This window comes from Neofelis nebulosa, chromosome 9 (genome assembly GCF_028018385.1).
Source record: "Neofelis nebulosa isolate mNeoNeb1 chromosome 9, mNeoNeb1.pri, whole genome shotgun sequence".
NCBI classification, from domain to species: domain Eukaryota; kingdom Metazoa; phylum Chordata; class Mammalia; order Carnivora; family Felidae; genus Neofelis; species Neofelis nebulosa.
The window spans coordinates 102193017-102220229 of record NC_080790.1 but is presented as its reverse complement, the minus strand read 5'-3'; the positions used below and the strand labels follow the sequence as shown (position 1 = coordinate 102220229).

Sequence of the window (27213 nt, the reverse complement as noted above, 5' to 3'; positions counted from 1 at the left end):
CTCTTATCTTCTTTCTCTTCTTCATTCTGTTCCCAAAATCTATTCCATTACCAGTGTTTACTGATTCTACCTTTGTAATGTATCTTGAATCAGAGCCCTCCTTTTATTTCCATTGCCAAAAAATAAGTGCATATTTTTATTACTAGCCCAAATGTCACTTCCTTCTTGAAGCCTCCCTTATTTCTCCCAGCCGAATGAATTTTTATGTATTTCACAGCATTAAAAGAAAAAGAGAAGCAGAGGCATTATTAAAATAAAAATTATTACATTAGTATGTCATGAATCATATTCATGAGTGTTCTGTTACTCAAACCATTTCATTTTTTTACAATTCTTAACAGGGCCTTTCTTTCTTCCTTTTTTATTATTAAAAAATGTGTTGCAAATATTAGCTCTTACACACCTGGCTTAAGTACAATACATAAAACAGCACCCCAATTGTCAAATAAATGTGGATTCACTACATCCACCAAATCAGCCTTGTGGATGGTCTAATATTTAGCAATGTAATGCATTTGGGGAGAGGATCTAAATTTTGGATCACCCTACTTTTTTGGTTGGCTCCACCTGAACTGTATTTTCAGAACACCAACAGGTAAGTATTACTCAGAATCAAGCCAGTCCTTTAACCCAGTGCCTTGAGTTGAAGCAACTGGAGAAGGAACAAAAGGATAAGATGACCTGGCTCTGGTTGATCTGCTTTGATATAAGATTTTTGTTTCCAATGTAACATGTTGGTTGCCCACTACTTTTCAGTTCCTTGAGTAGTTCAGTTTATCTTTGTTCTTTGCAAACTTCACAGAACTCCAGTGAAAACTAATTTTTACTAAAGTTTGACGAGCTATTTCCCGATCCTTTCACTTTTTTTGGTTATAATTTACTCACCAAGAGGAAAGCTTCACATTATCTGATAAAATCCATTCAGACTGGTCAGTTGGAGTAGACACGAACAATTCGCGCTGACTCAATTCTCCTCTTACTTTCACATCTTCCAGTTCCGCAGGCTGCCTTCGCCGGCTGGTTAGCCAGTCACCTGGCGCACCTGGCCCTTTGGCCACGCCCTCAGGTCCTCCTAGCGCAGCGAAGCCTGGTGTAGCGCCAGCATCCTCACGCTCCTCCCAGGCGTCCGTTCCACGCCCCGCCCCCTAAAACGCGAGGCCATCTCCAGCCCCCTCGCGCCCTGGCTCCGCCCCCTCTAGCTCCCCAACGTCCTCGGCGTCGGGCCCGAGCCTGCGCCTGCGCGTGCGCCCTGGGGCCGAAGTAGGGGCGCGCGGTGACTGGAAAGCGGAGAGCGGCGGGCGGTGCAGCCAATGGGAGGCGTCGCTGGCTAGCGGCTGGAAGGCGGGGCCTGCGCGGGTGTTAGGTTAGCGCGAGGCGTGACCTAGTTGACAGGCGCTGAGGTGCTGCTTTGGCGGCGGCCGCGGGGCTGAGGCGGGTGGGAGCCGAAGCGGAGCGCGGGCTGAGAGAAGCGACTGGCGAGCGGCGCGGGACTCGGAGCCTCTTGCACTTTTTTCCTCCCGAGTGTCCCCTCCCACCCCTCCCACTCCACACACACCCTGTTTGCCCGTGAGCCTGGGGAACTTGCAGCTTAAAGCCAGCCACCCCCACGGCAACATGTACCCCAGCAACAAGAAGAAAAAGGTGTGGAGAGAGGAGAAAGGTAACTGGCCCGTCGAGTCCTGGGGCTATGGGGGGTAGGAGTCGGGTGGGGGCGGGGGTCAGGGCTGTGTGTGCCGCGGCGCCCCCCGCCCGAGCTCCCGTCTCGCGCCTGCCCGGCCGGTGCCGCCTCCCTCGCGTGTCCGTGTGTACACACGCGCACACGCGCGCGCTTACCGGCGTGCACGCGCCGCCCCCGGGCACCTGCAGCTCGCACACGTGTGGGCGCACGCCCCTCTGCTGCCTGCCGCGCCCGGTCACCTTCTTCCCATGCGGGGCTGCCTGCGCCTGGCTGGTGGCGGAGACCCCTGAGCGGCAGTTCCTGGGCCGCAGCACAACTTGTTCAGGTCCCCCACCCTCTCCTGGGACCCCAGCTGGGACTTTTGGACTCCTGGCCAGGTTGTCCCAGGCACACGTGCCCGCCGGCGGGCACATTGGCTGCTGCAGCTGCTGCGCCTTCGCGCCCAGCTGACCCTCAACTATTCACTCCTCGCCTCTAGCCCCCCACCCCCTAGCTGGTAGAGTGTCTACTCTTTCGGGCGTTTACCCCTTCTCCAGGCCTCTTCCTTCTGCGCCGCAGTGTGACTTTGGAAACCTGGAACTCTAGGGGAAACTGAAAACGGGCGTCTTGTCCGCGAGGATAAGTGCTTTCAGAGAAGTCTGAATGGGCTTTCTCTGCAGTGTGTTTCTCTGTATTTCATCCCCATTCGTAATCTGAAGCTGCTCAGAGTAAGGTTGTGCAACTGATACCACTCTCCATGAATGAGCTTGCCTCTGAATTTTGTGCACATCAAAGCTCATCCAAATCAGCTAGATTGACAGTGGAACTGATTTCTGTAAGACAGAAGTGTGCGAACCAACTCTCTCTTCCTCTCCCCTTTTTCTCTGGCATCATAATTAGATAAATCTGAGATAAAACTTTAGTGTCTGGAGTTGTTTCATTCTTTTCACACTGTAGCTTTTTACAGAAGAGTAGCAAAGAGAACTTGCATTGCTACTGCTAACATAGATTAAACCTGTGTACCAGAGTGAGGTCAGGTGAGGGTAGTGCAAATTTCTCCGAAGAATCCTATCTTTTTATTAGAAGGATAATGGAGTGACTAGGTTGAAAGTTGATTTGCTTGAAAATAGCTCTTAAAACTTGTAGATTATTATTGCAAGCTCTGGCTTTTATGAACACTAAGGCCAAACAGTGGACATAAGGAAGAGAATGAATGTGGAAAAAGAATCCTTTATGTAAGGCCTACTTAAAATAATTCCGAGGAAGGGGATGAAGAAAGGATTCTTTTTTAAGTGAACTACTGGGAAGAGTTAATATAATTGAACAATCCAAGTAAAATGGTCTCTAAAATATTGAAAGATTGGGTCGTATGTCATTTAATTCTATCTTAATGATCATGGGCTTATATAGAAGTAAAAATTCTGGTGTCACAAAACAAATGCTGTTGAAAATAATAGCCTGGTAGATATAAATTAGTGTAAAATAATCTTGCTTTGTTTTTGCAGTAGTAGTTACTTTAGTTTCAACACACTTTTAACAATGATTTACCTTGTAAGCATTGAAAGATCGTCTGTGCCCATTTTTGTTGATGGTCTTGGAATGTTAGTTTTGTATTGTTAATAAGGCAAAATAGTGGAAATCATGGAGATTGTTTTCAGTACATAATTTATTGATGAAGTAATGATTATTGCTTAGGAACTATTTTTCTGTCATAATAATGTTCCTAAAGTAACAATGTTACAATGGTTCCTTCATTTAACACCTACATATTTGGACTGTGAAGAGCAGGCATTTTAGAATCTTTGATGTCTTGATTTTTTTTTTCTTCTAACAGTAGGGGAAAGTACAACCAAATTAATATTTTCTAAATAAAGAAGTAAATGCACAATTAAAGGTATCTAACAAAGTAAATTTCTCCTGTCTAAAACTAACCTATTTTTGCATGAAGTTTAATGTTAAAGGAAAAACATTGTGATTTGAAGACTTTAATGTATGTCTCAGTTTATCAGGGTGTCTATTTTTGGAATATTTAATATTTAAAAAGAAGGAGCTAAGGATTTCCAGTATGGTTGTTACTATTAAAGAAGCTGATGGGATGCATGACTTTTTTTCTTTCATTGCACTTGTGAGGCTGGTATTATATTTTTGCAGCTGTTACTTAAATCTAAAGGAAGGCTTACCCACCTCATTGAAATGTCAGGGCATTCTGTAAACATACTTTTACTCAGTATGCCATCTAATTGTAGGTCTGCCTACTTATATGCTTGGTTCATAGAGCAGAGATTCATTGTAAAGGTGAAGCATTAAGGACAAGTTTTGTGTAATGCTAAAGAAACTGTATAGATGTCTGTGGTCCTCAGTATGTTTCATTGTTGAAACAAATAACTAAGGACTTCTCAAGTCCACATATGTTAAATAAACTGTTTTGAGCTATAATTTAAAACCACTTAATGTGTATTATAATTTTAAGAACTGAGACATAAATTATCTCATTGTTTTATTTTCTTATTATTGATCTTATTTCTGTTCTAAGTGTCCATACTTAAATGTTTAAATAAATGGAATCAGGGAGGCCTGGTTGCCTTCCCGTATTACCTTCTGACATTTACTAAAACTGTGAGTTGCTTCAAAATATCTCTCAACCTGATCACTGATGTTGTAATATTTCTGTATTAGTGATCTGAACTTTTTAGTAGTGTTTTGGTAAGTGCTAGTCATCCCTTCTCCTTTGTGTGAGTCTTCCAAATTTATCATTTCCTTAAAGCTTCTATGCCATCAAGACCCCCCTCCCTTCTCCTACACAAACACATGACATTTCCTTTTAATTCACGGAGAAAATTCATGTCACGTAACACGAACAGCCATAATATCTTCCCCTGTAGTCTCATTTGTCCATTTCTTTAAATGTCCTTTGTCTTTTCAGTTCTGTTCCTATCTTAAAGGAAGGACTTAAAAAAAAAAATGTTTATTTTGAGGTGGGTAGGGAGAGAGGGACAGAGAGGGAGAGAGAATCCCAAGCATGCTCCACACTGTTAGTACAGAGCCCAATGGGGGCTCAATCCCACAAACCAGGAGATCATGACCTGAGCCAAAATCAAGAGTCAGATGCTTAAGCAACTGAGCCACTCAGACTCCACCAATGGCTTATTGATTTTTATTCTTCCTGATCTTCCTGTAGCAATTGACAGTATTTCCCTTCTTCTACTTATAACTTTGCCGGTTTCTACATCACTGGCACTTTGATTCACCTGGTACGTCCAGTGACATCTAAGTTTTATTTCATTTTATTTATTTGCATTTAAGTTTCCTCTTTGTGTACACTCCCTGATTATGGTGTTTTTTTTGTTTTGTTTTGTTTTTTTTTAGGTTTGGTCACATCCCTTACCTTTTCCTATTAACTTCCTTTAGGACCAGAAGTTTGGGTCATAATTTCCAAAATCTCTAAGCTAAACCTCTTTCCTGAATTCCATATTCTTGATTTCAACTCGAATACCCTTTAGGCATCTTACATTCAATACAGTATTGTCCTTTGAGTATTGTAGTGTTGTGATTTGTTTTTATCATATCTAATTAAAATATCTTATTATCATTTAATGTGGCTGAAGAAAAGCCAGTTCTAGGAGCAGGACAAATGTTGGCTCCCCATTTCTTATTCACTTGTACTTATATTAAAACCTTTGGCAGTTTATTTCTGTGAAAGAATCTTTTAAAGTGATTATTTTATGAGAGACACCTGAAACTAGGCACAGTCCTTAAATCCATTCATCTTGTAATCTGCTGACAGACAGTTGGAGAGTACAACTGTCAGTCTCTTTACATTGTGTAGACCTTTGGTAAAGTATATGATACATGGCTGCTGGCATACAGAAACACATCGCCTTTTTTGAAGAGCTTTTCCTGTGACAGTAGTACACTGTAGTGACTAATAGTTTAGGCTATAGTTTTTGACTTAGGGAGATATGTGACTGGATTTGAATGGAAAGCTTTCTTGCTTTGGACAAGGTGCTGAACATTGATGTGCTTCATTTCCCTATCTACAAAATAATAATAATACTACCAGGGTGCCTGGGTGGCTCAGTTGGTTAAGCCTCCGACTATTGATTTTGGCTCAGGTCATGATCTTGCAGTTCTTGAGTTCAAGCCCTGTGTCAGGCACCACATTGCTGACCGTGTGGAGCCTGCTTGGGATTCTCTCTCTGCCCCTTCTCCACTTGTGCATGTGCGTGTGCGCACACACTCTCTCAATAAATAAATAAATAAACTTAAAAAACCATCCTTAAAAAAATAATAATACCAATTTTGCTGAGTTGTTGGAAAGATTATTTTCATTAAATTATATGTGTGAAGTACCTGCCACTCATAAAGAACAGGGACTTTTTTTTTGAAGTTTATTTATTTTGAGGTGGTAAGGGGCAGAGAGAGAGAGAGGGGAACAGGATCCTAAGTGGCCTCTGTGTGGAGCACAGAGCCTGATGTGGGGCATGAACTCAAACTGTGAGATCATGAACTGAGTGGAAATCAAGAGCCAGACACTTAACTGACTGAGCTACCCAGACACCCCAAGAACAGTGACTTCTTTGTAAGTGACACCAACTGTTAATAATTCTAAGGTGCATTTGAAGAATATTTTAATCTTACCAAGATGTATATTGCAAGTTGTGTTTAATCACCTCCACAAAGATATTACATTGAAGGTGTAGTTTTATTGTTGATGGCATTTTAGAATTAAGGAAATACCTTAGTAGCTGCCTTTCTTGTGCTCTTAACATTTCTATGTATTTGTCCTAGGATTTTGTATTTTATTTATGTAGCAGTTATTTTGTATATTATCCATTCCCATTTTGTCTTGTGAACTCCTCAAGGTTAAGGATCACCTTTGTACCTGCAGTGTATAAACATTACTGGCACATAGTAGATTGTTAGTAGATGTTGATTGAAAGAGTTCACTTATTTCTTGGTCTATCACAAGAGAGTCTTCCTCATCAGGCTTTGATTCCCCCTCCCTCCCACATGCCCCAGTAACATGGTGTTAACTTAACACTTTTTAACAGTCAAATATGAAATCATTAGATTTTCATTTTGATGTTTCTCAGGCCCACACTAATTCTTTGATTTGTTTATATGATTAATGTTTAAATTATAAAATAATTGCTGAATTTAAAAGTTAAATACAAATGGAGATTCTGCTTTTATTTTGCAAGAACGTTTACTGAAGATGACCTTAGAGGAGAGACGCAAAGAATACATGAGGGACTATGTTCCCCTGAACACCATCCTATCGTGGAAGGAAGAGATGAAGGGCAAGAGCCAAAATGATGGTAAGTTTCTCAGAACATTTTTAGGTTTATACTGTTCCCATTTATTTATGATTTCTGTGAGACAATTTTGACAGAAATGAATAACTGTCATTCAGTAAACAGATGACATTTTTGCTATTTGAAGTAATTGCTTGGTTGCATTTAATTGTTTTTAGCAACCTATTGTGTGTTATTTAAATTTAGCAAATTATATTAACATAATTCATGTTACAATCCACATTTATAATATGACACGTTAAAAAAACTATTCCATAGTTGTTCTTGGAGTAATTAATATTAAGGATTTGGTGCTTTGGTGGTGTAGCCCTTTGAGTTTGTTTTGATTAGATTCATTTATATTGGATTTCTTTAAGTTATTGTAAGGATTGGATATAGTTGAAAGTGCGTTAGGGAGAACAAAGAAAAATTAGTATTTCACAGAGTTTTAAAGAAGAGTATATGTTTTGTATAGTATGGTATTATGTCTACATGTAAAATATTTGTATTACAAAATTTACTGTCAAAGTCTTTATGATTTAATGAGAGTATAGCATAGATTGTTTGAGTCAAGATATGTGTTAGAATATAAGTGAAATTTTAAGTATTGAAAAAATAGATGCAAGAAATTCTTAAAAAACAATGTAATAGATTTAATAGATACTTAATATGTTTACTTCTGAATTAGCACTCATTGCTCTGGATGTAAAGTTTAGAAGAAATAAGGTGCTTTTCAGGATTTTTAACATTTGAGAAAGAAAGGTAACTTTATGAAAGGGACTTGGAAGATGCTAATTTCACAGGTTATGGTCTTCGATTGATGGAACTGTACAGGATACTGTGAGTTTAGAACAAGAAGTCTAGTATGGAATTCCAGTGGACAAATCTATGGGAAACAGTAGCCCAATTAGGCTTTTCTGTCTGTAAAGAGAACACATTCACCTCAGTGTTTGCATTTTAGGCAGAATTTTTCTTTTTCAAGAAGGCAAAACATGTGGGTCCTTTCAGATTTTGCTTGAAAACATATGTGACCTTGGGCAAGTGAAGGTAGTAGTTCTACCTCAAGTTATAATGGGATCATTGGACAAGCTGATTGGGACATACACATCTAACCTGCTTGCCCAGGGTTTTCAGCAAAATAAATGCAAATTATTTTAGTAATGGTCTGATTAAGACATCATTCATTGATTGAGAAAGTAGTGCTGTGTAATGAAAAGAAAATAGAACTAAAGACCAACAGGAGAGATTTTTTTTTTGTTCTAGGACCATGTACCTCTTCCTGTTTGGGTCTCAGTTATTCTTTTGTTTGTAAGAAACTGGTATTGAATACTTCAGCTCCGTTATTTTATGGCTAGTAGATCTCTTTTTTTTCCAGTGCTTCATTCATTTGATTTTCTTTCTTAGTTGCTGTTTTAGCTGGTTACTTTTCTAAGAATATAGTACGTGATGTTCTTTTAAAACACTTTTTGCCTCTCAGATAGAGGTGGATTTCTGTTGCTGCCAGAACAGTTGACAAAGCAGTAGCGATACCAGGTTATATTGCCCAATGTTGGGTCTGCTCATCTCTGCATTAAGGCTTGGCCTTTATATTGGCTGCTTCTATTTGAATATTCATATAACAGTGTAGGGTTGAATTGGATTATCAGATAACTCACAGTTGGGTGTTTTCAGAGATATCAGACACCAAAATATGTCCCCAAATCAGAAAAATACATTGAATAACACCAGTTATTCATTGTTATTCCCTAATTACTCTTATATCCCAATATAAGCTTGATAAGTGGGTTACAACTGCTCTATATATTTCAGTTTTTTCATTCATGCTGTTTTGAACTAAAAGTCTTTCATGGGGAGTGAGGTGGTGTGGTCAAAATTGTATTTCTGTTGAACAGTTTTTTTGTTTTTTCCATCTAATGTTACTTGCTCCTCTGTTGTGACCTAGAAATTAATGACTAGCCTCTTCTTTTTCATGAAAAAAAAAAAAAAAAATGGAATGGCTCATTCTACAAGTAATATCTGTTTATTTCTTTACATGATAGATATCTTTTGTAAGTGCTTTCTTTCATTGTTTCCTATCCAGTGCTCAGTTATGCTAAAATATTAGTAAAGAGAATTTTAGTATTTTAACAATCCTTTAAAATTATAAATTAAAACAATGATAAAGAACAACTGTAGTTTTGTATTTTATTTTGAAATGTTTAAACCACTGCTTATAAATGTATATATAAGTAGATTCATATTTTTATAATGACTTAATTTTTTATGTATGAAATTTCCAATTAAGTTTTGAAAGAAGTCTATAATTCTCTGTCATAGTTTCTATTTGTAGGAAATGAACAGTATTTACTGGGCTAGCACAATATACCAATTTCAAGTGTTACAGTTTACCATTATTACTTAAATTTTTTACAGAAGGACATTTTGACCTTGATACCCAAGATTACATGGAAAGTTCTCAAGCTGTTGTTTTTAATTTTTTTTTTCTTTGCTCAGTTTTGTTTTACTGTAATTAAATGCTTTTTGTTATATTGTCGTAAAAAGTTAAATAAGCTGGAGAGTAGCTGAATGTATTTGTCATAATTTTGATTTTGAGGCATCCTAAAGGAGGGAGCCAAAAATTGCCAAATATAAAATCATTGTATAGAAAGAAGGAATTCCTATAAAACAGACAATATTTTTACTTTGACTTGCTACTCTAGTAATACTGGCAAGCTATGGATCAGACAGGGAAGGGATGAGAGATGATTACAAAAAAAAAAAAAAAACCCCACAAAAAACAAACCACAACCCACTTTATTGTTCATGTTCATATTTGTCAACTGCTGTTGGTAAATCTCTGGAATTATGTGCTTTCACTTAATAATTCTATTTCATCTGCCAGTTGCTTTTTTGTAGGGAATTTTAAAGTGCTTGTCTCTTATTATACTGTGTCTCTGTAACTGCAATAGTGCCTCATGGGTAGGTGAGCTCAATTAGTATGCTAAATAAGAACACCTCAGGTTAACTGTCTATGAAGGACAATTCTGTATTTTTTTCAAACTTTTAAATGAGCATTTAAAAACATATATAAAAATAGAGTGGTATGATGAATCTTTATGCACCAATCACCCGTTTCAATAGTTAAAACATGGCCAATTTTATTTCATCTTACACCAGTGCTTCCAAATTATTTTGAAACAATTCTTGCATATCATATCAAATTTTTCTGTAAATATATGTATGTGTGCATATGTATGTATCTCTAAAAGAGACATATTTTTTGTTGATTTACTATAACAACACTATCAATCACACCTAAAAATTAATAATTCTTTAATATAATTAAATGTCCAACTAGTATTAAGATTTTTACAATTGTCTCATGAGGGGTTTTACCTCTTTTTAATACAGTTGATTTGTTTAAGATCTAAACAAGATCCAAATGCTGCGTTTAATATATTAATATATATTAATATTTAATATATTTAATATTTAAGATATAAAAGTATCTTTTAACATATAGTTCTTTTTCTCTCTGTCCTCCCCCCCTCCACCTCCCATAATTTTGTTTGATAAATAAAGTTATTTGCCGGGGTGCCTGGGTGGCTCAGTCAGTTTAGTGTCTGACTTCGGCTCAAGTCATGATCTTGTGGTCTGTGGGTTTGAGCCCCACATTGGGCTCTGTGCTGACAGCTCAGAGCCTGGAGCCTGCTTCGGATTCTGTCTCTCTCTCTGTCTCTCCACCTTCCCCGCTTACACTCTCTCTCAGAAATAAAGAAACATTAAAAAAAGTTATTTGCCGTATAGAAATTTTCACATTTTGGATTTTGCTGACTGAATCTTTGTGGTGTCTAATGTGTTCTTCGGTCCACAGTATTTCTTATGAGTCCAGTTTCTTATAGGCTGGTGGTTAAATCCAGAGGCTTGATCAGACTTGGGTTTAATTTTTTGAAGGAATACTTCATACTTCTTTTCCATAATATCGCAAGGCAATAGTGTTTGCTTCCCTCTCTGTGTTAAGACTGATCACTAGGCTCCAGTATTGTCAGCCTAATCCATCCATTGTAAAATTTCCTATCACCTTTCACCTAATGGTTTTAGCAGCCATTGATGATCTTATGCTAATTTTATCATTTTGTCTTCATTTATTGGTTGGACTTCTATAAAGAACTTTCTCTTGTCACCTTTTTTGTTTCCATGTAATACAATTTATACAGAAAAAGCAGTATAAACTTTTCAAATTGAGTTGGTTTCCTGAAATCTTCTAAAACTAATGAAAGGGTACTTTTTAATTTTTGACTGTCATTTTGAATCTCTCTTTCTCTCTCCTTGCCACATAGGTATATTAAGTGGGAATACTTCAATGTTAACAGTCTGTAACACAGCATGTGTGTATGTGAATTTAAAGTATAGCTCTCACATAAAAACATACAATTACTGAACTGTAGTCTGAAGATGTAGTAGAAAGAGATACATACATGGATGTATGGATGGATATGATAGAAAGATGGCATTGCTTCTTTGTAGGGACAAAAATTCTCAGCTTTAATTAATATGAATTCTCTTCTCCTTTGCTACTTCCAAGCTAATGTTCTATAACACCACTCAGAGAAGCATTGTTGTTCCTTTCTTTAGAGGGAGCAAATGATTGGCAAAGATTCTGCTATGCTTCTGCTAATTTTCTCTTCCTAATTAGTGTTAGGGAAAATAGCTACAGCTGTAAGTTTAGATGTTTGAGTCATTTTTAATGTTCATATGGAACAACAAAGGCAAAATGTAATAAATTATGAAGATAAATTAGATGAAAAGTATACAATTATTTTACTCAGGTATGACAATTTAAAAAAAATGGGTCATTTAGGAAGAAACTTCATATTTCATATCTTGATAGATTTCATGTCCTACATATATTCAAATTTGATTTATAGTCATTTGAAAATACTTTACTAGAAATTGTGAACTGTGAAGACTTTGTAAGTGTGAATCTTCATTTTTTGAAGTATATAAAAATATTTTGAGATGTGTGGGTTGACTAGAGAGAGGCATGTGTGTTATCTTTCATCTTGAAAAACTAGCATGTTTGGCATAGAAGTTCAACCTTATTTGCTCTCATTTTCATTATAACTAATTTCTTCTGTTAAATTATTTTACAAGAGGTGATGGCTGACAAAAAAAAAAAATTCAAATTCCTCAATCTCTCAGCCACTGAGATCTTATTTCAGTGTAGGTAGTGAATTTTGTTTTATTTTATCTGTGTACCAACTTGACTATTGATATTTAGAAATCACCAAAAAGAGTGTGTCTTAATATTTTGATTTCAGTGCAAAGTCAAGTATTTTTGTTCTGAGTAAATTTACGATAACTTTTTTGAATGTTAATATTTTTATTAATCAGTAGAAATGGGGAAATAAGAATATAATTATGTCACTGAGTATTACATGGAGAGGGGTGAGGGACTATAATGGTAAAAGGAATTTAAAAAAATAACTATGATGAGGTGGGCACTGCCCCAGATTTTCAAACTATGTCAACTATATTATTTTATTAAATATTTGATGTTAGTCACAATTTAAAATGACTAAACAGTTAGGAGAATGGAATGGATGGAATTTAGTAGGGATACAAATATTGGAAAGGAGTATTTCCTATTTAATTTTTTGATATTGATTCCTCTTTGTATTTAGTTTGAGTACTACACTTTAAAAGCAAAATGATCATCAGTCAAAGCAGAAGAAGGCTCAGAACAAAACTCCTCAGCTTCTTAGATAGAAATCTTTTATTTTGAGTGGGTGGTGATTTTTGCCCTCTTTTAAATTATCTTAAAATGAATTTAATTTAAAAAAACTGGCAATCTATTTTTGCCTCAAGTAACAAAGATCACTCTGGCTTTTTCTTTAAGCAGTTATTTGTGATGCTTTCATTAACAGCAAAGATGTTGCAAAAGTAGAACTTGAATTAGAAACAGGCATTTTTCACTTTACAGTTAAAAGTAAAGACTAGTATGAGGACTAAAATACTAAAATGGGCTGAACTTTATGATCTGGCCCCTCTACCCTTTGGCCTCTTACTCCTTTTCTTGGTCTCTGCCTCTAGCCACACTATCCTTTTTGTTTCTTGAATGTACTGTGATCCCTCCCACTGCTGGGTCTTTATCTGTATTTGCCTCTCCCTCCACCCCCCATAAGGACTTCTGTCACCTAAATTTTTCTTAGCTTTCATTTCTCACCTTGAAACCCTTCTATTTTTTTTGAAGTCTTCCCTGAGCCCTTACTTTGAAACAGTTTCCTTTATTATATACTTTCATAGAGCTATGTTCTTTTCCATAGAGCATTTATATTAATTTGTTTTTATGTATTCAATCACAGGATTATCTTGATCCGGTTGTATCTTTATATAAGATTGCAATTACTAGGAAAATGGGATGATGTCTTCACTCCCCTTCATATCTCTGCATCTGTCATAGTACTTGTTGCACAGTAGATATTCAGTAAATACCTGTGTGAATTGAAGAAATTAAAAACTATTCTCATGATGGTATTTTTGTGCGTTATTTTGTTTCACCTTTTCCTCACTGTGTTGTAAGGATTCATGTGGGAATGATGGGCTTAAAAATTAAGCCAGATGCTTTTTAATGTAGGTGATGTATACATTTACGTCTTTGTAATATAACATCGGTTTTATTGTTTTAAAAGTTAGTTTACTAATAAATTTAACAAAGATTTTATTGAACTGTTGCATAGATATTTAGTTGAGACAAGGGTGAAAATTCATGCGTTATGTGTATTTATCAGCATTGTATGTTTTTGTTTATATAGTACTTAGTAACTAAATGTCATGATTTCAGTTTCTGTGAGTTTAAATGTCAAAAGAGCTTAAGTAAAAATGAGTGTAAACATAGACACTGAGCCTATTGTGTAGTAATAAAGTGTAGAAAAACCTTACAGTATTACCATTCTAAATGCATTTACTTTAGCATTGATTCTTGATACATAAAGCAACTGTAAGAAATAATTTTAATATTCTATCCCATTTAATCCCTTTATGGAGTTCATTGATTTGCTTTGTAAAAGAACTTGGCTACTGACAGATTGGTACACCATGAAAGAATTAGGCTAAATAACTTCTAAGAATGTTGAGAATAATGGCATTCATTGTAATGTTTGAAAACATTAAATTTTTATCTTGATACTCTGTTGTGAGGTTGTGAACAATGGTTTAGTCAAACATTTGTGAAGTAAGGTTAATTTCTAAAATAGAAAAAATAAGAAGTTATATAGGGACTCATGATTCACTACATGGTTTTGTTTTTCCTCCACTTTTATTTCACTCTTGGTCCTTTTACCTACTTTCCAAAATTGTTTTAACAATATGTAAATATATTTCATTGTACCTTGGAGTGTATACCACTAAGTGCTGTGTGAATTGTCCTTGTATTTAAGCATGTTTTAAACTAATACCGAAACAAAAACCACATTTTTTTTTTTTTTTGTATGTATACAGACTTGGTGTTAAGACCACAAGATGAAAAGTTTTTTCTGTGTGTCTGTGTATTTCATAAGTCTGTAAATTCACAGATTCTGTTTTCTTTTTAATCCATTAAATGAATTATACTAGTTAACAGATTTTACTTAACATTTTGGTCAGTGCAGACAGATATTTTGGGATGAATTACAGACTGGTGGTAGCCAAAGCCAATGTTTTCCTTTAATTTTCTTTTTTTCTCTCTCTGATCGTACTTCTACATGAAGAAGTCTTTATAAAGTCTTAGTCTTCGTTTCTGAAATATTTATTGAATTTTCATGTAAGTATTCAAAACAAAGATTTAAATACAATTTATAGTTTTACCTATGCCTTTGATGTAGAACCATATTGAGGATTACTGATGAAACAATCAAAGTATGGATCAACAACAAAAACCAGATGTGTAACAAAATATAGATCAACAACAAGATAGCAGTTAACAGTAGTCCATATGCCTGGCTATATCCATGCCAGGGCAGAAGATATATGTGCCTTTTGGGTTTTGGAAATACTAAGGTCTAGTTTGCTCTAAATCCAGAGAAGCCATGGGTTTCAGATTGCTGGTTGTTTGCCTAGATATTGGACCAAGATATATTCAGTTTTTGAAGAAACCAGACTATCCTGACATATAGGGGATTCTCTCATCAAACTTAGATTTGTGATTGTGTCTGTCATATGAATATAACAGAGTTAGAGCTTTTCCACATTTTGTACTTGTATTAGTGATTCTCTTGGGGTAAAAACTTTCATGGACTGCATATATGTGTGTGTAAGTAGAGGCTTACTGCTAAATACTCATCAGGCATGTAATAATGGAGTTACTTCCATTATTTTGATGTGTATGTATCTTCCGTGTTAACTCCGGAAGTGCAGAAGTTTTGGGATTAAACATTGCTGGTATCCGATCCCAGTTCTGCTCTTAATGTGCCCTAGCCAAAGAACATGTGACTTCCCTAAACTTGTCTCTTCATTTGTTACATAGCTCCAAAGCTTGCTGTTTTTTTTTTGTTGTTGTTTGTTTTTTTCTAGAATGAACCTTTCTCTTGCATGAAACTTCTTTTGACTCCGTATTCACTACTAATCATATTTATGCTCTTAACCAATGTATAATACAATGTAGATTTTTTTCTATGCCTGTAACTATAACTATATGTGTACTTTTTTGGATTTAGTCAGTCTGCTTTAAGAAGGTAGGAATTGTGACTGTTTATTGAAATTTTATTTTGTAGAGTCTACTGGAGGTCCTTATGTGTATTTGTTTACTAGTTTGCTTTACGTATGGTAAGTAGAGTTAAAACCGGTGAAGGAAGATTTTTTTTAAAAATAATTGGTTATTTTGAAACATTAGGGCTACTTTTTTGTTTCCTTTATGAGTGTATGTTAGTTAAAGAATTTAGAAATTTACACTGTCAGATTTGAGAAGAGGGCATCTAAAATAGAAAATGCTTTCTGAATTAAAGGCTAATTTTTTAAAATTGATAACTTTTGTTATTTATCATTTAGAGTAGATAACAAGTGAATTAAAACTTCTCTGGCCTTCACTAAAATTCACTGTATGTGAATTTTAATGTCATTGAAAGGGAAAAATTGTTTAAAACAGGAGTTGACTGAACAATTTTCACATACAAAGGAATAGCATAGTTTGTACATCAGATGAGATGACTTTTTTTTTTAAGGAAAGTATCTTGACCTTTTGTGCACATGAGAAGTCTAGAAAGAAAAGACAAAACAGAGAGGCATTTTGAGTTTTGGCGCAGCCTGGGTGAGAGATGTGAGGTTATAGGCATGAGAAGAGGAGGAGGAGACTCAGGAAGGATGGCGGAGATCAAGGAGCTCCAGCAACATGGCGGGAAGTCAGTCCGCATGTAAGGACAATCTGTCCAGCCTCAAAGCATATAGATAGAATGGGGGCTGGAGTTATTTATCTTATTTGATTGCTAAAATAATGGGTGTACCTCTATGGAGATACTCAGGTGTCTAACATCTTGATTGTTTTAATGATATAATTATGCATGTGGCTCATAAGAATATTGAGTTTAACCATACTTATGAGTGTCTTTGACAAACACAAAAAATATATGCTGTATAGTCTCTGAATTCTTCCACTTGTTCAGGTGGTATGGGGCTGGACAGATAAGAAAATGTGTACCTGGAAGACTATTAGACATATTAATCTCAGCATAAGAAACTAGTTCAAATTTCTGGTAACTTGACTTGGTCCTTAAGTGTATTTAAAATCTGTTTACTCATTTTAAAGTGTACAATTTAGTGACTTTAAGTACATTTACAGTGTTGTGCAACCATTTTCAAGACCCATTTCCAAAACCTTTTCATTTTCCCAAATAGAAGCTCTGCATCCATTGAATAACTCGCATCCTCCCCCTCATACAGCTTTTGGTAATCTCTATTTTATTTTCTGTGTCAATAAATTTGCCTGTTCTAGGCTTCACATAAGTAGAATCATACAGTATTCTTTATGTCTGGCTTGCTTTACTTAGCATAATGCTTTGTAGGTTCGTCCATATTATAGCATGTATCAGGAAGTTCATTCCTTTTTCAGATTAGATACTATTTTACTGTACATATATACTACATTTTTTTCATTCATCTGTTGATAGGCATTAGAGTTTTTATACCTTTTGGCTATTGTGAATAATGTTAAGAATAAAAAAAATATTTTTTAGTTCTTTGGGGTATATAAACTAGGAGTGGAATTGCTGTATTATATGGTAATTCTGTGTTTTAACTTTTTGAGGAACCACAAAACTGTTTTCCACAGTGGCTGTACCTTTTTACACATTGCCATCAGCAATGCACAGGGGTTTTTCCCCATTTTTGCCAATGCTTGTTATTTCCTTTTTTAAAAATGACAGTAAAATATAAATACTACTTTTTCAGCATTGCTTTGTAGTTTTTAGTGTACAAGTCTTTCACCTTAGTTTATTACTAAGTATTTTATTCTTTATGATGCTATTATAAATGGTATTGTTTCCCTTCACTACTTAATGGTTGTTCATTGTTAGTACACAGAAATGTAACTGATTTTTGTGGGTTGATTTTGTACCCTGCAACTTTGTTGAATTCAAGCTAATAATCTTTGGGTTTTCTACATATATGATCATGTCATTTGTGAACAGAGATAATTTTACTTATTCCTTTCCAATACAAAGGCATGTATTCCTTTTAAGCTGCTGCTGAATTCAGTTCTTATTTTGTTGAAGATATTTGCATAGTTATTTATAACGAATATTGGTCTGTATAGTTTTCTTGTAGTGTCTTTTTCTGGCTTTGGTTTTGGGTAATGCTGGTAATAGTTATATAGAATGAGTTAGCAAGTGTTCCCTCTTTTTTTTTTTTTTTTTTTTTTGTGGAGGAGTTTGAGAAGGATTAGTGTTAATTTTTAAAACGTTTGATAGAATTCATCTATTCCTTGGCCTTTTTTTTTTTTTTTTTTTTTTTTTTTGGGGCAGCGCTTCTCCAGATTTTTGAATGCTGATCAGTCTCCTTACTAGTTACAGGTCAATTCAGATTTCCTATTTTTCAGTGAGTTGGTTTTTGCTAAGTATTTCTAGTTGTTTCTAGGTATTTGTTTATTTTATCTAGGTTATCCAATTTGTTCGTGTGTAATTGTTCATAGTAGTCTTATTAAATTTTTATTTTTGTAAAATTGATGGTTCTGTACCTACTTTTATTTTTGATTTTAGTAATTTTAGTGTTCTCTGTTAATATAGCTAAAAGTTTGTAAATTTTATCTTTTCAAAAGGCCAGCCCTTATTTTGGTGATCTTTTCTATTTTTTTTTTTATTCTTAATTTGTCTCCACCTGTCTTTATTAATAATTTCCTTTATTCTGGTACCTTTCTGTTTAGTTTTTTTTTTTTTTTTTAGTTCCTTGATGTGTAAAATTAGATTATTGATTTGAGATCTTCCTTTTCAACTATGTTTAGAGCTATAAATTTCTCTCAGATAAATTTCTTTTTCCTTCATGCCATAAGTTTTTATACATTTGTTTCCATTTGTTTCCATGTATTTTTTGATTTTTTCTTTGCCCATTGTTCAAGTGTGTTGTTTAATTTGCATATATTTATTCATATTGTGATTTTCTTTCTGTTATTGACTTCTAGTTTTATTCCATTGTGAGCAGAAAAGATTCTTTTTGTGATTTCATTGTTTTTATACTTTTGAGATTTGTTTTGTGGCATAACATCCTGGATGGTGTTCCATGTGCACTTGAGAAAAATGTTATTGTATCCAGTATATATCTGTTACGTACATTTGGTTTATGGTGTTCAGGTCATCTGTCTCCTTCTTGATTTTCTGCCTGACTGTTCCTCCATTATCGAAAGTGGGATATTTAAATCTCTTTAGTATAGATCTCTATTTTCCCTTCAATTTTGTCAGTGTTGTTCATATAATTTGGGGGGGGGGGGTCTGTGGTCTGGTGCATATATATTTATAATGGTTTTATCTTCTTGATGACTTGATCTTTTTATCAATATTTGATACTCTTTATCTCTTCTAATGATTTTTGACTTAAAGTCTGTTTTGTCTGATGTAACTACCACAGCTCTCTTGATTAGTATTTTCATGGAATATTTTGTTTTATCTTTTCACTTTTAATCTATTTATATCTTTGGTGAGCCTCTTGTGGACATCATGCAGTCTGATCTTTTTTTTTTTTTTTTAATTCTTTTTAAATTCTGCCAATCTCTGTCTCTTGATTGGAGAGTTTAATCGTTTATGTTTCAAGTAATTACTGACCAGGAAGCACTCACCTCTGGTATTTTGCTGTTATCTGTATGTTTTAAAGTTTTTTATTCTTCATTTCCTCCATTATTGCCTCCTTTTGTGTTCATTTGATTTTCTTTTTTGTAGTGATATCATTTGATTCCCTTAACTTTTATGCATATTGTATATAGATTTTTCTTTGTGGTTACAAAGAAATCCCATGGGGATTGTGTATAACCTCCAAAAGTTATAAAGTTATTATTTAATCAGATTGATTCCTGCTTAACTTTATTTGCGTACAAAAACTGTTACATAGCACCATCATCCTGCCCATATTATGCTACTAGTGTAATATATTGCATTTTTATACTTTGTGTGCCCAGTAACATAGGTTTATAATCAGTTTATATGTATTTGTCTTTTAAATTATGTAGGAAATAGTTTGCAAACTAAAATTGCAGTAATACTAGCTTTTATCTTTACTAGAGATACTAATTTCTTCCTATGGCTTCAATTTACTGTCTAGCAGGCTTTCTTTTCAACCTGAGAAACCCCATTAGTATTTTGTATGTCTACTGGTAATACACTCCCTCAATCTTTGTTTCTCTGGGAATGTGTTTATTTCTCCCTCAAGGACAGATTGGCTGAATATAGAATTTTCAGTTAACATTCTTTTTCCCTTTCATCCCTTTAAACAAATCATACCACTCTTCCCCCTTCTGTCTCTAAAGTTTCTGATGGGAAATCAACTGATAATTTTATTGAGGATCCCATATACATGATGAGTCAGTTCTGTCTTGTTGCTTTTGTCATGGTCTTTGACAGTTTGATTATGATGTGTCTTCTGTGAATTCTGAATTCCTCTTGGAATCTGTTGATATTTTGATATTTTTGATTTGTAGATTGATGTCTTCCATCACATTTATGATGTTTTGTCCATTATTCTTCAAATTATCTTTCTGACTTGTTCTCACTTTGTGAGACTCCCATAATGCATGTGTTGGTCTGTTTGTATCCCTCAAGTCTTTTAGGCTTGGTTCACATCATTCTTTTGTGTTTATTTTTTTGTGCTTGATAATTTCAGTTCTTTTATCTTCAGGTTCACTGATTCTTTCTTCTGCCCACTCATTTCTGCTGTTGAACCCCTCAAGTGAATTTTTTATTCTTATTGTGCTTCTGAGCTCCAGAATTGTAAATTCTTTTTTTTAATAATTTTTCTTGTTTTATTTTCTGTTTATACATTGTTTTCTTGATTTCCTTTTTAAGGTGGTGGTTTAAAGGTCATTGTCTGGTAAGCTTGAAACATGTGGACTTCCTCTGAGATTGTTTTTGTCAGTTTATCTTGTTTGTTAGCATGGGCCATTTTTTCTCTTGTGTGGTATATCTGTATAATTGTTGAAAATTGGGCATTTGTTGTAATGCGATAATTGTGGAAATCAATTCTCCCTCTTTTCCAGGGATTTTTGCCCTTTTTTTTGATTGCTGAAGACTATTTAGTTCATTTGTTTTGAGATTTTTCCTATTTTTGCATAGACTTGTCTTTGTCACGTGTGATCATTGAAATCTTTCTTCTGTTAGCTTGTGATTGGTTCAGGTTTTTACAGGCATTTCCTCAGGAGTTATCCCTGTCTTTGAAGATTAGCTATATGCTGGGACTTTTCTTCAGCACCTAACAAGGTCATCTCTGAATCTAGGATCATCTTTAAGTGTAAACTTAAGGTCTTCTTAATTTTTTTCATGAGCTTGTATCCTGTCTGGACACGCTTATGACTTTCTAAATTCTTCTGTACGTGTCTGCTTTTGAATGTTCTTATTTTCCAGAAAGTCTTACCTCATCTTTTCCTCTGGACATTACAGGGTCTATTGTATATCCACCCTTAATCTTGCCCTAGGTATATGTGAGTATATAGTTGCCTAGCAACTTTTTTTTTTTTTAATTTTTTTTCAACGTTTTTTATTTATTTTTGGGACAGAGAGAGACAGAGCTGAACGGGGGAGGGGCAGAGAGAGAGGGAGACACAGAATCGGAAATAGGCTCCAGGCTCCGAGCCATCAGCCCAGAGCCTGACGCGGGGCTCGAACTCACGGACCGCGAGATCGTGACCTGGCTGACGTCGGACGCTTAACCGACTGCGCCACCCAGGCGCCCCATCTAGCAACTTTTATAAGCAGTGTCTGTTGATTTTTCCACCTTAGTTTTGAGTTAGGTGAAATGGAGATGAATGTCTTGCTTCTGTTCTTCAGATATCCTCTAGTTAGGTTAGAATAGATTTAACACAATGATTTGCAAATAAGGTCTGTTCTGCACCTTCTAATTTGTTTTGGGAAAGAGGTGGGACATGGATGAGCACAAACATTACCTTTTAAATATGGGTTTAAACCCACAATATGGGTTTTTCTCTTTTCTTATGAGAGAGAGTACATGCACAGGTGGTGGTAGGGGCAGAGTGGGAGAGAGAGAATCTTAACCAGGCTCCATGCCCATCATGGAGCCCAGTGTGGAGCCCTACTTGGGGCTTGATGTTGTGACTGTGAGATCATGACCTGTGCTGAAATCAAGAGTTGGCCTCTTAACCGACTGAGCCATCCAGGTGCCCTAAGATAGGTTTTTCTTTTCTTTTCTTTTCTTTTCTTTTCTTTTCTTTTCTTTTCTTTTCTTTTCTTTTCTTTTCTTTTCTTTTCCTCTTTCTTTCTTTCTTTCTTTCTTTTTTTTTTTTTAAAGTTTATTTTTTTGAGAGACAGCATGAACAGGGGAGGGGCAAAGAGAGAAGGAGTCACAGATTCTGAAGCAGTCTCCAGGCTCTGAGCTGTCAGCACAGAGCATGACGCGGGGCTTGAACTCACGAATTGCGAGATCATGAATGAGCCACCCAGGGGCCCCCAAGATGAGTTTTTCTTAATTGGGTGTTGGCTTGGTTTCTGTAAACCTTTGTTTTCCAGCATTTCGACCAGTTTGGTTCAATTTCTGCATGTTGTTTTTGATGTTCCTGTGGACAAATGAGAGCTTGGAATGACCTGGTCCACCATTTTGGTTGAACTTTATAATTTTGAATGTGAAAACCAACTGTGTTAGTTTAGCTACTACTAGCTGCTTTAACAAATTAATTCTCAAAAAGCTTGATCTGATAGAAATTCATTCTGTGTCATCTAACAATCCAGTGTGGGTGTTCATGATTGGTTTCAGTGGAGGGGTAGTGGTGGTTGGTGGTTGGGTTGGGGGATAGGAGTGTGCATGTATGTGTGGAAGAGGGGGGTGGACATTCTGTTTCACATAGTCCTTTAGAGATAGAGCTGATGGAATCTGTGCCTTCTTTAACATGTTGCTTCTAAGATTGCCCTGATAACCATAGGGGAAAGAGTAAAACGAAGGGTTATGCCAGAAGTTTTTATGAGCTAGGTCTGGAAATGGTGCACCTGACTTCGACTGATGTATCTTGGGCTGGATCTCAGTCACATGGCCATATTTAATTGTCAGAGAGGCTGAGAAATGTGATCTAGTCACATGCTCAGGAAGAGGGTGAAACTGGAAACTGGTTTTGATGAATTGTAATTTCTGTCATATCAGCAATACACAGAACTATCATATTCTGTTGAATGAGCTGTAAGAAACACCATTATTTTATATTTCATTGAGAAGGAAGGGGAAAAAAAGCACTATCAATTAAATTATTACACAATGCACTATATTCATTCTGATCTCCTTCAATAAATACAAAATTTTCATATTTACCAAGTTATACTTTTATGATACATCATCCTTGAACATATCTTGAAATTATAAGTGAAATAAATTAGTTTAGGTATTCCCAAAATGTCTTTGCACTCAGAGTCTAATTCTTCTGAATCTTTTTTCCACCCAGTGTTATTGGTGTTTTGTTTTTCCACAAAATTATTTTCTGTGCAGTTAGAGTTGATGATATAACAATACTTAAAATTTTTCTTTTTTCTGGATTTTTTTCTAAACCACTGATACTTGTCCTGCAAGTTTTAGTGCTGGCATTTTCTTGATGTTACCAGATGGTGTTAATGCAAGATTTCATCCAATTATTAGGACTAATACTCTTTATTGAAACAGTCATTAAATGGACTGTTACTTGAAAAGTTGAGAGGTTGCAGCTGTCTAATTATATCACCAGAAATAATAAGTAAATAAATTCTTATATATGCAGACAGTGAAAATTGTCATGACCACCATCTCCCAGCAGCAATTATAAATGCCTTTAATTGTAAGGCATTTCAGAGATGTTAAAATGTTTTTTAAAAACTCAGCTTAGAATTGAAGATGTATACTCTGTTGAATTTGTTTTGAAGTTCAATTTTTTTTTTATTTTTTATTTTTTTATTTTTTTTCAACGTTTTTTATTTATTTTTGGGACAGAGAGAGACAGAGCATGAACGGGGGAGGGGCAGAGAGAGAGGGAGACACAGAATCGGAAACAGGCTCCAGGCTCCGAGCCATCAGCCCAGAGCCTGACGCGGGGCTCGAACTCACAGACCGCGAGATCGTGACCTGGCTGAAGTCGGACGTTTAACGACTGCGCCACCCAGGCGCCCCTCAATTTTTTTTTAATGTCTTTTAATGTTTAAGATTTTTTTTTCTAATGATGCCCTTCGTTTTCCAGGAAATGCTGCCTATTTGACTTTATAAATATAGTTGCATTTTAGTTTTTCAAATTCTTTAGAGTAATAGATAAAGTTAGGGCCAAGATAGAGCAGCTGTTTGGAGCCTTGGCTCAAAATTAATTGAGTCTGATTTTAGAACAATGCAAGAAAACTTTTAAACACCCTTAATCACTTCTAAGTAGAATGAAGTCTGACACAGAGCATTTCCTGTCATTGAAAGTATTCAGAAAGGTTCTGGATGAAAATCAAAGTAAAAGCACTTTCTTCACCGGGTGGTAATTGAACAAGATGTTGTCTAATCTGTGTCTGACTACTGAGATTCTTATTCTAAAATAATTTAATTTTGTATAAGTGATACTCCCTTTTCTGATCTGTTAGTTATTGGAACACCAGTAGGATTTTTTTTTTTTTTTCCTTTAAAACAGACAACTACATGCAAATTATTTTCCTGTTTCTAGTTAAGTGATTTAACACACTAAGCCAAGGCATTCTGATTGGCACAGGGGGAGCATGGGTTCAAGGAATAGCACTTTTTTCTTTGCAGATTTTGTTGCAAAATATTGTTACCTGACCTTCCTAGAGGCACAGGAAAATTCTAATTGTTGATTCTCCCAGGGTTTATTTGGTGTAAGAGGTCACTGTGAATTTCTTTTTGATTAAAAAAATCTTACTGAAGAGATCTTTCTTTCTTTCTTTCTTTCTTTCTTTCTTTCTTTCTTTCTTTCTTTCTGTTAACACAGTAACTTGTGGTCACTGTTTGGAATTATCAATACTAAACAATGAAAAAGGAATCTACTCACCTTTCTTTCCTGTTTGTAGCTCAAAAGATTATTACCAGGGTGTTTATATACCTTTGGGTTGCAAATTTAATAGATAAAGGACAACCAATTTTTAGGAAGAGAGACAGGCATGGATATATCTTTTTCTTATTTTCCTCCACATATCCAAAATATATGTCAAGTTACTTGAGATTTACTAAAAAGTGACATAGTGAATATAACACTCCCACTTTACTTTTGGTCATTCATGACTTACTAATAGCTCCAGCCTGAGATCTTAAAGATTATTTAACTGAGTTCATTGAATACTATATGGGTAAATACAAGTTTTTCATGGTAATAGAAACGATGGGATAAAAACATGTCTTTTTTCTAAATAGGGTTGTGATATTATTCTAAATATTTCATGTATCTTTCTGCATGGGAGATCTCTCTAGATTTCTCTTAACCTATTTCTGACCAGCTATATGAAGTAATTTTTATTTCAAAGTAAATATGTTATATCTCTGTGCATATGGAATGACTCTGACAATGAAAAATTGCTTAAATGCTCTGACATCTGAAATATGTCTACAAATTAACATTAGAACTTATTAAGGCTTTGGAATTATTTCTTAAAATGAGTTGTTAATTGCAAGTAAATAACATGTAATTTTCCTTTAAATGTTTGTATTATTTAAAAAATAGCATTAAAGGGGCGCCTGGGTGGCGCAGTCGGTTAAGCGTCCGACTTCAGCCAGGTCACGATCTCGCGGTCTGTGAGTTCGAGCCCCGCGTCAGGCTCTGGGCTGATGGCTCGGAGCCTGGAGCCTGTTTCCAATTCTGTGTGTCTCCCTCTCTCTCTGCCCCTTCCCCGTTCATGCTCTGTCTCTCTCTGTCCCAAAAATAAATAAAAAACGTTGAAAAAAAAAATTTAAAAAAAAAAAAAATAAATAATAGCATTAAAGTTAATGAGAACTCAAATACTTATCCTAGGCATTACTTTATAGTAAGTGTGATGTATAAGGTGTTGGAAATCACTAAAGGTAGTTGCTACTATACATTGTATATCTGTGTATTCATAGTGTATTTTTATAAAATAAAGTATTTAAATCATGGTTGCTGTAAAGTACTCAAAAGCTATAAAAGCTTATAGAATTAAATAGTGGTAGTGTCCCTTTCCCAGACACCAAATTCCATACAGATAATAATTAATAATAGTTGATTATCTTTATAGGTCTTTATGCATTTTTTAGTTTTTTTTAATTCAACACAACGATGTATCAGGAAGTATTCTAAGTAGTAAAAAAAATAGTGGGGAGAGATTAGGAAAGCCTAAAACGATAGGAGGTAAGTCATAAGATAATGGGGAATTGAGACCACGATAGGTTAACTAATCGTATGGTTAATGGAGCCAGTCTGGCACTAGAGTCTGTGCTCTTAATCCTTTTACTACTTATGCTTTTACAAATATTCTGTATGTGTATTCATATATAGTGTTTTGTTTTTAATGTAAAAACTAGCATTATGTATACATGGTTCTTTCAAGCTTGAGTTTTCCCACTTAAAACAGTATTTTGATGTTTCCTTGATTTTTATTAAATGGCTATATGTCTTATCATAATTTATTTAACTTATTTACCATAAACCATTCTTGATGGACACTAGGTTTGTTTTTTTGTTTTTTTGTTTTACAATTACAAACAACTTTATGATGAATGTTTGTAGAACTTGTGTATATGTCTGAGGACTTCTGGGAGATACAGTCCTAAAAGTGGAATTGTTGCATTATAGGCAGTACACATTTGAAATTTTGGTAAAACTGTCAAATCATTCTCCATAGCCGCTGAAGTAGTTTACATGCACATCAACACTGTATGAATACCTGTTTTCTCGTAACTCTGCCAAAAAAAGGTGCCATTAATTCCTGAAATGTTTGGCAGTGGAATGGCTAAAACATAGTAAATGTTTGCTGTTGTGATTTGTAGGTCCTCAAAATTTCCTATTTATTAATTATTGAAATATTTTTTGTGAGTTAACTCTTCATAACTATCACCCATTTTACTATTGGATTGCCTGTTTGGGTGTTTTAACTTTGTAAATGTTACAATATCTTTTAGAAGTCTGTTGAATGATGGTTAAGAATACAGACTTGAACCAGACAGCCAGGTTGGGTACTGGCTCTGCCACTTCTTTGGAAAGGTTGCTGAATCCCCCTGTACCTCAGTTACTTCATTGGTAAAATGAGGTTAGTGATGGCGTACCTCAAAAGATTATTGTGAGGATTAAACAAGTTAGTAATTATAAACAGCAAAGAACAGTGTCTACTCTTAAGTGATCTGAGTGCTAGCTTTTATAATAATGATTGCTGTTGTCATTTATGCTGTCTTGTTTTAGCAAAATTTGGAATTTTTGGTTACACTGCATGTGTTTTTTTAAATGTCTCTTGCATTTTAGATTTTACTAAATTTAAGACTTTTTTCATTTTTATAAAAAGAAACTACTTTTACAGTTTCTTCAAAAGGTTGGCTTATTTTTACTTCGGGTTTGTTATTTGCATGGGATTTCTTTTTGTGTGGTAGGAGGTAGGTGGTCTTAGATTTGTTTCTCAATAGATACCTACTTATCTCCACTGATGTCATCTTAATCATATA

General features: G+C 35.2%; 2 protein-coding genes across 3 annotated transcripts in view; one reads left to right on the top strand and one right to left on the bottom strand.

Annotated features, from left to right (window-relative positions):
• The window catches only part of SEL1L2 (SEL1L2 adaptor subunit of SYVN1 ubiquitin ligase), a 122951-nt gene extending 121941 nt beyond the window's left edge, over window positions 1-1010 (bottom strand). The window contains exon 1 of one of the 2 annotated variants that reach the window (XM_058684842.1): window positions 981-1010. The gene's annotated coding sequence lies outside the window, so the exon portion shown is untranslated. Of the gene's footprint in view, window positions 1-885 lie in introns of both variants that reach the window. The other variant, XM_058684841.1, reaches the window with a different exon arrangement.
• Window positions 1011-1350: 340 nt separating this feature from the next.
• MACROD2 (mono-ADP ribosylhydrolase 2) overlaps window positions 1351-27213 on the top strand; it is a 2059774-nt gene continuing 2033911 nt past the window's right edge. Inside the window, exons 1-2 of the mRNA XM_058684846.1 lie at window positions 1351-1660; window positions 6859-6975. Of these exons, the coding sequence (XP_058540829.1) occupies window positions 1615-1660; window positions 6859-6975 (163 nt within the window). The 5' untranslated portion in view covers window positions 1351-1614. The remainder of the gene's footprint in view (window positions 1661-6858; window positions 6976-27213) is intronic.